This window comes from Mirounga leonina, unplaced genomic scaffold (genome assembly GCF_011800145.1).
Source record: "Mirounga leonina isolate KUSES-001 unplaced genomic scaffold, KU_Mleo_1.0 Mir_154, whole genome shotgun sequence".
NCBI lineage: Eukaryota > Metazoa > Chordata > Mammalia > Carnivora > Phocidae > Mirounga > Mirounga leonina.
Window position 1 is genome coordinate 47367808 of NW_023270389.1, and position 13665 is coordinate 47381472.

The 13665-nt window shown below is 40.0% G+C and overlaps 1 protein-coding gene across 2 annotated transcripts in view; it reads right to left on the reverse strand.

The window, feature by feature from the left end:
• SOAT1 (sterol O-acyltransferase 1) overlaps positions 1 to 13665 on the reverse strand; it is a 76369-nt gene that overhangs the window by 21128 nt on the left and 41576 nt on the right. For both annotated transcript variants that reach the window (XM_035010692.1, XM_035010693.1), the window contains exon 3: positions 12442 to 12500. In XM_035010692.1, coding sequence (XP_034866583.1) covers positions 12442 to 12500 — 59 coding nt within the window. The remainder of the gene's footprint in view (positions 1 to 12441; positions 12501 to 13665) is intronic.

Below are 13665 nucleotides of genomic sequence, written 5' to 3' on the forward strand. Positions count from 1 at the left end.
ACCTATTTGTAACATCTTAGAACTTATATAGCCACAGTTTTTTAAAAATGTGAAGCAAAAAAATTATTTCTTCAGGTTTTAACAGGTCACCTACTACAGGTATTCAAATTGTAAAGTTGAGTATTTTAGAATTGGTAGGACTCATCTACATAAAGGAAAACGAGGTCTTTCCTTTATGTAGGAGTCCTTATGTTTTGAAAGACCTCGTTTGAAAGACCTGCCCCACCCCCGGCAGCTTGTTATGAAAACACTGTCCCACGTAGAGGGCAGTGCTAGTTCTGGGCACAGTTGTTCTAGGCACTAGAGATACAACAATGAACAAAACCAAGTCCCCGTCTTCATGGAACTTAAAATTCCAATGAGGGTAGACAGGACATACAGAATGCCAGAGGGTGTTACAGAAAGAAATAATGCAGAGGTATGGGGGGTGGGGAAGGTGTTTTTCACAGAGGTCAAAGGAAAGCCTCAAAGACAGCATGACATTGGAGATTTGAAGAAGGTAGGAGGGTAAGTTAGTGGATATCTGTGGGAAAAGTACCAGGAAGGAAAAAAAGCATGAGTGTATAAAAAGCCCTGAGACAGGAACCCTGGACAGGCTTGCGAAACTGTAAGGAAGGAGGATGTCAAAGCTGAAGAGGAGTGGTAAGAGCTGAGGTCGGAAAAGGAGGAGGGGATGTGGCACCTGGCTGGCTCATTTGGTAGAGCAAGTAACTTTTGATCTTGGGGTCGTGAGTTCAAACCCCACATTGGAAGTATAGCCTACTCTAAAAGAATAATTAAAAAATAATAAAAATAAAGAAGGAAGGGGTAGAAGGAGGGGGTGCTAAATCATGTAAGGTTTTAACACTTTGCTCCCTACTCCCATCAGTCCACTGAAATTTTACTCAGCATTAAAAAAGAGGCCTGGAGTCTTGAGACGTGGCAAAAGGATGTCAAACCTTTTCTTTTAGCTAGTATTCCTCATACTCTGCAACCAGTCTCCTTCCCAAGTAAGTATTGGCTTAAGCAGACCAGAAGCATGAAAAAAAAAATCATAATAAATGTTACACAAATGTCAGTAAAAGCTGTTAAAAGTCAGGTCCTAATCCATCCAACTCAAGGTGAAGAGCACACAGCCAACATCTTCCACATAAGCTCTTGGCCTTCCACACTACTCACCTGCACAGGAGCCTTTGCCTTACACTCCAGAACTTGCAGCTTCCAGTCCTGTAGTGAGAACACCTACAACAACCTCCCCATCCTCACCCTCTTTTATCAACTGTACCCTTTTCTCTTCCCCTTCCTTCTATTCCTGTCCTTTTGCTCCATATTCCAAAACTCCTATCTTTTCTTCTTTTCCGGTCACTCCACAAATAAAGAGTACCCCTTGTTATCCCAACCCACTATACAATCCCAGAAACCAAACAGATCTGGACAACAAGGAGTATTTTTATTCAGCACCTACGGTGGTGAACAAGATACACACAGCCCTGCTCTCACTGAGCTCACCACCCATCAATGAGGAAAGACACAAATTATTCATGGTGCAGGGAATGCCACCAGGCATTCAGAGTGACAGAAAGGAGAAAGAGAAGAGAGAAAGTAAAAGAATAAAAATTACAGGCGTCTCAATAGCATGAGGGACAGTATAAGGTGGTGCAGATGTCAACTCTCCTTGTAACTTCCTTTCACAACTGCCCCCCCACCCCCCATCTATGACCCCAACCTCTCATACCCAGGACAGGACAGAACACTTCTCAAGGTCGCTGAGCTAAAAAGGGTTCTATTTTAATATGATTAATCTGTGTCTCCTTTTCCTGAAGTAAAATTTATATGCAGGAAGGAAAAAGATGTCTTTAGTGCTGAGTAATAAAGTAGTAAAAGAAATACAAGCTTTTGGGGCACCTGGGTGGCTCAGTCAGCTAAGTGTCTGCCTTCTGCTCAGGTCATGGTCCCAGGGTCCTGGGATCGAGCCTGCTTCTCCCTCTCCTCCCCACTCTTGCTCTCTCTCACTGTCTCTGTCGCTATCTCTCTCTGTCTCTGTCTCTGTCTCAAATAAATAAATAAACCTTAAAAAAAAAAAAAGGAAATACAAGCTTTCAGCCAGGCAGACCTGGGTTCAAATTCTACCTCCACCACTTGAGTGTGGCCTCAGGCAAGCTATTTCACTTTTATGAGCAGTTACTCATGTGCAAAGTTGAGATGGTAAAATCTAACTTACTAAACTGTTGTGCAAATTTTTTAAAAGCCCCAAAACAAATCCCCTGCAAAAAATGCCCAGCACAGTACCTGACATAGTTATCACCTCACAGCTATCTGTTGCTCCAACCCAGTCAGAGTCAACCAATGAAAAAAAAACAATGTACAATAAAAGTCGTGCTATAACTATTTTTTATGTATATTTTTATCTAAATTCCAGTTAGTGGGGGCACCTGAGTGGCTCAGTCAGTTAAGCGTCTGCCTTCGGCTCAGGTCATGATCCCAGGGTCCTGGGATTGAGCCCCACATCGGGCTCCCTGCTCAGCGGAGAGTCTGCTTCTCCCTCTCCCTCTGCCTGCCACTCCCCCTGCTTGTGCTCTTTCTGTCAAATAAATAAATCTTTAAAAATAAACAAATAAATTCCAGTAGTTAACATACAGTGTAATTAGTGTCAGGTATACAATATAATGATTCAACATCTCTATACAACACCTGGCGCTCATCATAAGCGCCCTCCTTAAACCCCATCACCTATTTAAACCATCCTCCACCCACATCCCCTCTGGTAACCATCAGTTAAGAGTCTGTTTCTTGGTTTGCCTCTCTCTCTTTTTCCCCCTATGCTCATTTGTTTTGTTTCTTAAATTCCACATAAATGAAATGCCTTTCTCTAACTTATTTTGCTTAGCATAATACTCCACCCATGTTAAAAGGTAACGATTCAAATCTACCATATTCCCGTACACAGCATTATACTAACTAGATGCCTGATATTCATTTCTTAACACTGAGATTTCTCCTCTTTTTCCAAGCAATTAAATGCCGGAGTCCAGCTCCAGCCGGGGTGGGTCTCTCGTAGGAAAGGACGGCGTCGGTGAATGAGGAGACACAGACACAGGATCAGGTTGCAAGCATCTCCTCCTGACAGCCTCGGAGGAACTTTATTTATATTTTAGGATATTTTTGTTTTTCCAAATCTTAGATCATTTTCTGGATTACAGCCATAGCCTTCTTTCATTTTTCCTTTGTAATGATTAACATGACCTTTATTGATTTCTGCTTATTGGCTTTCGCTAAAACTAAAAAACAGTACGCAAAGAGAAAGGTGCTAGACAGAGCATGACCATCTTGTTATTTTGTTCTATAGAAACTAATTCTTCGTGGAATTAGTTTCATTATGATTGCTTAGATAGGCGTAACTAAGATGAGTAGTCACTTTATCATGAAACCCCAGAAATATTCCCATAATTCTAAAGATTGCCATAAACAAAATGAAAGAGAATAGCAGGAGCCAGCCCAGAAATATTCCCACAATTATAAAGATTGCCATAAACAAAATGAAAGAGAATAGCAGGAGCCAGCTGTGGAGTCTCCTGTTTTCAGGATCGTCCCCCATACTTGGACTTTGTCAAACAGCATGAGTAGCTTGGCTCGCGCCAATTAAAGTGCACAGAAGCTGCTGCCGCTAGGACACAAAGAAGAACTCTGTTGTGGGCACTGAGTTTCCTTAGCTTCTCCTTTCATGTATCTAAATACTGATGAAAATAAAGAGTGACTGCTTATTGCTATCACTCCCCGTATAAGAGGAAATATAGAAAAATACAGGACAAACAGTGCTCCACTCCTGCCTTTGCAGTTCTTCCATTATATGAAACTGTCATTAATCAGAACTTCATACTGTGATCATTATAAATCTGAATAATCTGATATTAGTCACCTGAAAAGGAGATTGGAGTGTTACAGGCTTTCTAATTTGCTTATCTTCTCTACCTTTTCTCTATTATTAATTTCATTCAGCCCATGGATTATGATTGTCCAAGCACGATGACAGATGGACAGAAGGACGACCAAAGGAAGGAGGCACGCAGTTAATTAGAAACTAGAAAAGCAGGTGCTTAATCACTATATTTTAGAGCTCAAAGAAACCTCTGACACAGGGCTCAATTGCTCAACCCTGAAATCCTGAAACCATGAGCTGAGACAAAATCAAGAGTCAGACACCCAACTGACTGAGGCCACCCAGGCGCCCCAAGAAACCTCTTTAAAAAAAAAAAAAAAAAAGATTTTATTTATTCATTTAAGAGAGAGAGAGCAGCGGGGAGGGACAAGCAGACTCCCCACTGAGCAGGAAGCCAGACGCCATCCCAGGACTCCAGGATCATGACCTGAGCCGAAGGTAGACGCTTAACTGACTGAGCCACCCAGGTGCCCCAAGAAACCTCATTTAAAAAAAAATCTTTTTTGAGTATAGTTCACACATAATGTTACATTAGTTTCAGGTATACAACATAGTGATTCAACAACTCTATACGTTATGCTGCCCTCACAAGGGTAGCTACCATCTGTCACCATACAACACTTCTATAATGTACCACTGACTCTATTCTCTACCCTGTGCCTTTTATTCCTGTGACTTACTCATTCCATAAACTGGAAGCCGGCATCTCCCTCTCCCCTTCACCCATTTTGCCCATCGCCCCACCCTTCTCCACTCTGAAAGAAACCCCATTTTTTAAATAAGCAGCTGAACTGGACAACCTCTAATATTCTAAGAATGGGGAACAATCACCATGAAGCAAAGATCCTACGGTCCAAACACTTAGTGAAGGCACTCACAAGTGATCAGAGATGAGGCTGAAGCAGCAAATGGGCTGCAACATGACAGGCCACTTTAAGAATTTTCATTTTCTCCTAAAGGGCAACTGGAGACCAATGATGTTTTAAACACAAGTTTTATAAACATGTTCAGATCTGCATTTTAGAAAGATAATTCTTCTATAAAAAGCCTTCCAAGGAGAGGTTACCTTGAACTGAGTCTTAAAATGAGAAAAGAGGAGGGTCATTTATGAATAGATAAAATCATCCTTTCAAAGGCACAGAGACATGAAAAAAAATAAAAAAGTAGATTGAGGGGGAAAAAAAGTAGACTGAGAGAAACACAAAGTAAAAACATATACTGAGTACAGCGTATAAAAAATTATACTCTGACTCCACAAGGTCATATTACTTGCTAGGCCATGAACTAACTACTTGTTCCTCTGACTCACTGCCTGGCTTTACACAGAGAATCTTTTAACCCCACAGTGGCATGGAACCAGAAACCAGACCTTTTTGGGCAAAACAGGTAACACAATAGAACAGGTAATACACTGTTTAGGTCTTAAACTAATTCAAGAGAGGTTTCCCCTAACAATTCACTCTAAAGCTACTGCATCTTATTCATTTCTTTCACTGCACCTAATACCATCTGAAATTCTATATATTTCTATTTTTTGATGTCTTAATGTCTGCCTCCCCCGCCTGACTTTAAACAGCATGTCTTTTTGTTAACCACTGTACATCTAGTTCTCAGCAAAGCAACTGGTAAGACTGTAGATGTTAAGTATATTTCAAAACAGCTTTTGAAACCAACCCCTGGCACTGAAACTCCTACTCACACCCCTGCTGACTTTACTCAACATCTATCATAAAGCGGAAAGTACTTGTCTAAAAGAACTCCCTAGCCCTGATTTCTTTCTAAAAGCTATGAAGGAAAAGGGCCTAAAAATCACCACTGTTGCCATTGTTGGTAATGGCTGGGATTTATTCAATGTCTGTGACTGCTAAATGCCTGTTTAGGGGCTTTTATATATTAGTGCTAGTCCTAAACAATCTTTGTGAAGTAGGCAACATAATTCCTATTCTACCGAAGACAGATCCAAACTCTAACAAATCAAGTAATGTGACTTGCCCAAGGTCACAGAACTTGTAAGTTGTCTAACTAGGATGAGAACCCCCAGCCTAGATGACTCCGAGTTCACATAACATTATACTTCTTTCCACTGTACTTGATCCAAAATATTTTCTATATCATGAGTACCATAAGCCAAAAAGTAAAACCTAAAAAAAAAAAAAGTCAACAATGTACGTGTAGCCTGAAAATGGTAGGTAATCTAATAAATTAGTCCTATCACAAACATTTCATTTGAATGCATCAATCAATGTAAAAGAAAAGAGGTTTACAGTCATAAACAATGCATTGTAAATAAACTCCACATTTAAAAAAAAAAAAAGACACACTTGTTTGGAAGTTAAGTCTTGAGAATAACTATTGCATAATCCTTAATACCCTTAATACAGAAAGCCAAAGGTTCAAGATAACCCAGCGACTAACGAAATTAGAGCTCTAGGGGCGCCTGGGTGGCTCAGTCGTTAAGTGTCTGCCTTTGGCTCAGGTCATGATCCCAGAGTCCTGGGATCAAGCCCCGTATCAGGCTCCCTACTCGGCAGGAAGCCTGCTTCTCCCTCTCCCACTCCCCCTGCTTGTGTTCCCTTTCTCGCTGTGTCTCTCTCTGTCAAATAAATAAATAAAATCTTTAAAAAAAAAAAAATTAGGGCGCCTGGGTGGCTCAGTTGGTTAAGCGACTGCCTTCGGCTCAGGTCATGATCCTGGAGTCCCGGGATCGAGTCCCGCATCGGGCTCCCTGCTCGGCAGGGAGTCTGCTTCTCCCTCTGACTCTCCCCCCTCTCATGTGCTCTCTCTCCTCTCATCCTCTCTCTCAAATAAATAAAATCTTAAAAAAAAAAAAAAAAATTAGAGCTCTAAATTATAATCCCTCTTTACTTAAAATTCATCCTGAGCTGTCTCCCAACTTAAGTTAGACTACGATATTCCTGTTATCATATTATTATCAACAAACTAAGCCAAAACACATTTATCTTCATCTATTCAGGAGCTTCCCCATCTTACCTAATTGATATATTCTGCCATTTCTCATCATCTTTACCAACCTCCTTCATTTAGCCATTGTTAAATGTTAGAAAACCAGGGAGTGGTAAAAATACATTCCTAGTAATTAACAAATGATACATTCATACAAATGATGATCATGAAATCATTTTATATCACACTTTCAAAAAATATTTTAACACAAAAAAACCCACAAAATAATGTCTAAAAATATATAACTGAACATATAAATGGATGCTGATTTTGCCGATATACCTATGATATACAAGCCTACATGTGTCTACATTGTCCACGTGAATCTGTATGATGGAAGAAGGAAAACAAAATATTGGGGGTGGGGCAGAACCAAAATGTCCCTCAATCAGCGATATGCAGAGTATTACCATCTGACTAGTTTTGATGTTTTAGATTCTCGTTAATGTAAAATAGAGATTAACTATCACCTGTAAGGTTCTCGATAAAGCTCTAAAATTATGTAATTTCTTATCACAAATACCAAACTACACTGACATCACTTTTCAGCTTTTAAAGAACATTTTTAAAGTATCTAATTCAGTTGTTGTTCCTCTTGTTTATCCATTTTACACATGGTGGTCTCAGCTAGCATGAGGACAGAAACCATAACTTCTTCAGAATCCCAGCACCTAACCCAGTGCCTGACAAAGGAACCAAGTAGGTAACTCATGGAGCCAGATTACTGAACACTCCTAACAGGGCAATATGACAGGCACCTTCCTGCATTTTGTAAGTGATGAAATCATAAAGAACAATAAACTGATTTTCCCAAGGTTCATCGAAGGAGACTGGAGACTGATACATCTATGTATTTAGGCAAAATGAGAAAACGCAGAAAGGGAAATATCAGAAGGATACAATCACACGGACACAGCCAAAAGAAGACTTGACCAGAATGTCAAGGGCAGGAAAGTAGAATGGACAGTTGTAGTAGAGGCTATTAGTTGTCAACCCACTTCTTTTCCTAACTCAATCCTGCTCCCTGAAACTCAGATGAAATGGCTGGAGTCATCTGGACAATGAAAAGGACGATCACAACCTACAAAATGTAAAGTACAGAGGTAGAAGGGACCAGGGTCCTGGGAGGACCACAAGAGTCACCATAACCGTTCTAGACTTCCCAATTCTAGATCATTTACATGGAAGGGCAACATACGTCTATTGTTTAAGCCACGATTATTTGTGTTCATCTTATGTTTATCTACTACAGCACAACCTAACCTCAACGTATACAATAACCGAAGAATTTCTGGGCAGAAAAGACCTAGACTTATCTCTCCAGCAGTCTGCCAATAAATCAAATAGATTGGCACATCCAAACACTTTTTTAGAAGAGGTTAACGTGGATGAGCAATAAACCATAAAGAGAAGTCCTCATTTGCAGACATGCCATCTGAACCTTACTCATTACAGTTTGCTCATTTAATAGTTAGGCAACAGCATAAGGTACTAATGTGTAAAATAGGATTTTAAATGCTACATCAGAAGGAAATGAAATATGTTGCAATAAATCTGTGTTTTTAAGAAACAGAAATAGGAAGTAGTTTTTCATCTCCCTCACATGAGACCTAGCATTCCCTCTATAAAGTTGTGTGCGTTAATAAAAGTTCTACAAATATTCACAGTATCAAGGCACTCCTTTTTAACTCTTCTCATACTCATTTTTCTCTGGAAACTGCCCTCAAAGGTTAAGGACAGGAACCCACTGTTTAGGCCAGGGCTGTACTATATGGCCCTGCCCTTCTGGCCAAAATCCAATTCTCTCTCTCATAAATCTTAAACTCTGAACTTAAAACAAGGGACTGAAAATCTGATTAACTGAAAAATTCAGAAATACATGAACTCTGGGGCGCCTGGGTGGCTCAGTTGTTAAGCGTCTGCCTTCGGCTCAGGTCATGATCCCAGGGTCCTGGGATCAAGCCCCACATTGGGCTCCTTGCTCTGCAGGAAGCCTGCTTCTCCCTCTCCCACTCCCCCTGCTTGTGTTCCCTCTCTCACTGTGTCTCTGTCAAATAAATAAAATCTTAAAAAAAATAAAAACTTAAAAAAAAAACTACATGAACTCTTTGCTATTCAAGCGTTTCCATTTCCAAAGCTTAAGTGTTCAACTTCTGGGATTCTATGAGATACACTAATATCTTTCAAATAGGTTTCCTTTTATACTTAAATAAGCCGAAGTAGGTGTCTTTTATTTGCAACCAAAGAAACTGTTTCAAATAGTTTCATTAACACAATGTTAAGACAAAGTTATTTATCTATTAACATAAATTGGTTGGGATTTAATCACTTGAGTCTCCCCTGGACTGTTCCAAGAGCTTTTAAGTCTTGTTACAGTACAATTCTAAGGATTTCAAAAGGTCCTAACTAAGGGTTACACAATGTGTATAATCCCACTAGCACTGGATTTTTTTTTTTTTAGTTCAGTATTTAAAATTTTTTTTATGAGAGGGGCGCCTGGGTGGCTCAGCCGTTAAGCGTCTGCCTTCGGCTCAGGTCGTGGTCCCAGGGTCCTGGGATCGAGCCCCGCATCGGGCTCCATGCTCCGCGGGAAGCCTGCTTCTCCCTCTCCCACTCCCCCTGCTTGTGTTCCCTCTCTCTCACTGTGTCTCTCTGTCAAATAAATAAAACCTTTAAAAAAAAAAAAAAATTTTTTTATGAGAGATAGCATTTGGACCTAGACATGACCTTAACAGACTCAGTTCAACCCACTGATCTCATCATCCGTCTCTCATTTGTTTTCCCCTCAGACTAAAGAGCTTGCTCAATACTTGACAACCTTTTCCACCGTTAATATGAGCTCTTCTTTCTATATATCTCAACTTTCAGGGAGTGCTTTGTTGGTTGCCAGATTTTGCAAATAAGCATACAGGACAAAAGTTAAATGTGAATTTGAAAAACAAGTGACTTTTTTAGTCTAATTATATCTCAAATATTGCATGATGACTGAACAATTATTTGTTGTTTATCTGAAATTCAAATTTAACTACACATACTGTATTTTATCTGACAACTCCAGTTCTGTGGAGCCGAAAGAGTTGCCAATAAAATCTACAGATTACCCATTTCCTTTACACCAGGAAAACAGTGAATTAGGAGCAAAAGTTTAGGTTAGTTATGCAATGACATAGACTATTGGAGCTGAACAGAACCCTGGAGATAGCTAGTCCCATGTTCTCACCTTAAAGATCAGGGGAAGGTGGTCCAATGTAGTTGAGCGAACTAGTTCAGAGTGACTCCAAATTACAAATGACTAGATTGATTTTCATTTGTTTTAAAAATTATTTCTAGGGGGCGCCTGGGTAGCTCAGTTGTTAAGCATCTACCTTTGGCTCAGTTCATGATCCCAGGGTCCTGGGATCGAGCCCCACATCAGGCTCCCTGCTCTGTGGGAAGCCTGCTTCTCCCTCTCCCACTCCTCCTGCTTGTGTTCCCTCTCTCGCTGTGTCTCTCTGTCAAATAAATAAATAAAATCTTTAAAGAAAAAAAAATTATTTCTAGGAGCGTTGCCTGGGTGGCTCAGTCGTTAAGCATCTGTCTTTGGCTCAGGTCATGATCCCAGGATCCTGGGATCGAGCCCCACATAGGGCTCCCTGCTCAGCAGGAAGCCTGCTTCTCCCTCTCCCACTCCCCCTGCTTGTATTCCCTCTCTCGCTGTGTCTCTCTCTGTCAAATAAATAAATAAAATCTTAAAAAAAAAAATTATTTCTAGGAGCAGCTGGATGGCTCAGTCCGTTAAGCAACCAACTCTTGATCTCAGCTCAAGTCATGATCTTAGGGTGTTAAGATCAAGCCCCGCCTTGGGGTCTTTGCCAGCACAAAGCCTGCTTAAGATTCTCTCTCTCCCTCTCCCCCGACCCTCCCCGCCCCTCTCCCTCTCTAAAAAACAATTATTTCTAAAAACCCACAAAAGAACAAGTAAATTTCATGGCTCCAAACAATATTCACATACCCGTCAACCTCAATGGTCATTTCACATTAGTAAATATCAACCCATAAAACAACGAAATGTAACCACTTAAGAGATCACTCTTGTAAATGGGATAATTTAATAAAATTACATATGTAAAGCACCTAGTACATGGCCTAGTCCGTAATAGGACTTCTAAGTGTAGTTCTCTTCTCCTCCCTGCCCGTTTACCCTGTCTAGAATACTAAAATATTACAACAGCTTCCTATCTTGTCTCGTCTCCAAACTCTATACTTTATCTTCAACTTTGCTATCAAAATAGCGTTCCTAATATATCTCCCTCAAAAACATTCCAATTAATTAACAATGGCAAGATGTTCAATCTCATTAGATATCAAATTGCCAATTAAAACATTCCTAAGTCAAATCACCTGTAAGTTCACAAGAATTTATTATACACAGAAGCACTGTGTAATAAATACAGAGTATATACTAAGAGTATATGCTAAGTTCTTAGAAGTATAAAAGAGGAAGGAAGGACATCATTTCAAGCTGAAATTTAGCAAATTGTAGAAGCAGCAGCATTTGAGCTAGAACTTGATGGATATGCAGTATTTTGACTGGTGAAACAGGAAGTTCAAGTTTCAAGGAGAAAGAGCTTTATGAACAGGGCATAAAGGCAGAGAAAAAAATGCTTAACAATCTAGCCCCGGTTTTCCAACTGTATTTTTCTTTCTGTCATGCCCCAACAGGAGCAGAGATGCCCATCAAGTGAAGTGGCATTTCCAAGAGATAAGTCTTAAGTTTCCTCTCTCCATACTTCTGCTCAAGCCATGTCCTCCCTAACAACAGGGATCTACTTTAGATTTACTACTGAGCCATTATTCACTATGAACCACGACAGGTGATAGAACCTTTCATAAGGCACTTGCACAGACATTCAACTATATCAAGGTTCACTAAAACCAAATTCTGCTGGTACAAGCCAGAAAATAAAGGACACCTGGGTGGCTCAGTCAGTTAAGTGTCTGCCTTCGGCTCAGGGGTAATGGTCCCAGGGTCCTGGGATCAAGCCCCACATCAGGCTTTCTGCTTGGCGGGGAGTCTGCTTCTCCCACTCCATCTGCTCCACCACCCGCCCCGTTCATGTTCTCTCTTGCTCTCTCTCGCTCCCAAATAGATAAAAAATCTTTTTAAAAAAATAAAAATAAAAGCCAGAAAATGAGAGTGGTGGACGGGATGGGAGAGAAAAAAGCAATGTGATTCTTAAATGTAGGATGACAAAGTGGCAGGACAGTGTCAACCGATAAGAAAGGTAAATTATTCTTTAAGAAACTGAGCATTAAAAATTTTACTAAACAGGGACACCTGGGTGGCTCAGCTGGTTAACCGGCTGCCTTCAGCTCAGGTCATGATCTCAGCGTCCTGTGATCAAGTCCCACATCCGGCTCCTTGCTCAGCAGGGAGCCTGCTTCTCCCTCTGCCTGCCGCTCCCCCTGCTTTTCTCTCTCTCTGACAAATAAATAAAATCTTAATTTTTTTTTTTTTTTTACTAAACAAAATTCCTTACCCTAACTCTACATTCTTGTTTCTTGAACAGGAAGCTACTTACCTCTGCCTCTGCTGTCAACTGTATCTTCTTTGCCATCAACTGTTTTAGGTTAATCCTACCTAAGGAAAGAAAACAAGGTAACTTTTGAGTTGATGGATATGGCTACTAACCAGCACTATTTAAATCATGAATTTGAAAAACAAGCAAGAGGATGACTATGTGAATTATAATACAACCACAAAACATGACACAACTCTTAAAAAAGGAAGCATGGGCAATATCAATAGAAGGAAATTTATACATAAAAATGTTAAGAAGATAAAAACAAAACTACTATATGTACACACAGTAATCACAACTGTATTAATCATATGTTGCTGTAAGATCCAATTCTGACCAGGGCACCTGGGTGGCTCAGTCGTTAAGCGTCTGCCTTCGGCTCAGGTCATGATCCCAGGGTCCTGGGATCGAGCCCCACATCGGGCTCCTTGCTCAGCGGGAAGCCTGCTTCTCCCTCTCCCACTCCCCCTGCTTGTGTTCCCTCTCTCGCTGTCTCTCTCTCTGTCAAAAAATAAATAAAATCTTTAAAAAAAAATAAAAAAAAGATCCAATTCTGACCATATGAGAAATTAGACTATCTGAATGGATCTTGCAACTGTGACTACAAAAATGCGCAAGCAACAATAGAAAACTTAGATACACTGGACTTCATCAAAATTTATTTTTAAACTTTTTTTCCTGCAAAGGACAACATGAGGAAAGTAAAAAGACAACCCATAGAACAAGAAAAAAAAAATTGCAAATCTGATCAGGGACTTGTACATATAAAGAACTCTTACAATTCAATAATAAAAAGACAAGTAATCCAATTTAAACATAGGCAAAGTATCTGAACAGACACTGCTCTCCAAAATATATACAAATAGCCAGTACCACATGGAAAGATGCTCCACCTCCCTGGCCACCAGCGAAATACAAATCATAACCATGATGAAACAGCACTTCACACCCATTAGATGACTATAATCAAAAATAACAAGTGTTGGCCATTGTACACTATAAATTTATACAATGTTAATGCGTCAATTTGATCTCAATAAAGCTGGGGGGGAGGAAAAAGAAGTTGTACATGCAGGAAACTTTTGAGAAGAGTGTTATTTCAGGGACTGGATATGATAACTCTTTTGTGATACAATTAGTAAGTGTTTATAAACGCCTGTAATAAGAATATTTAGAAGAATGGTATCCACTTGGTAAGAATAAAACAGAGGTTTTGCTTGTTTT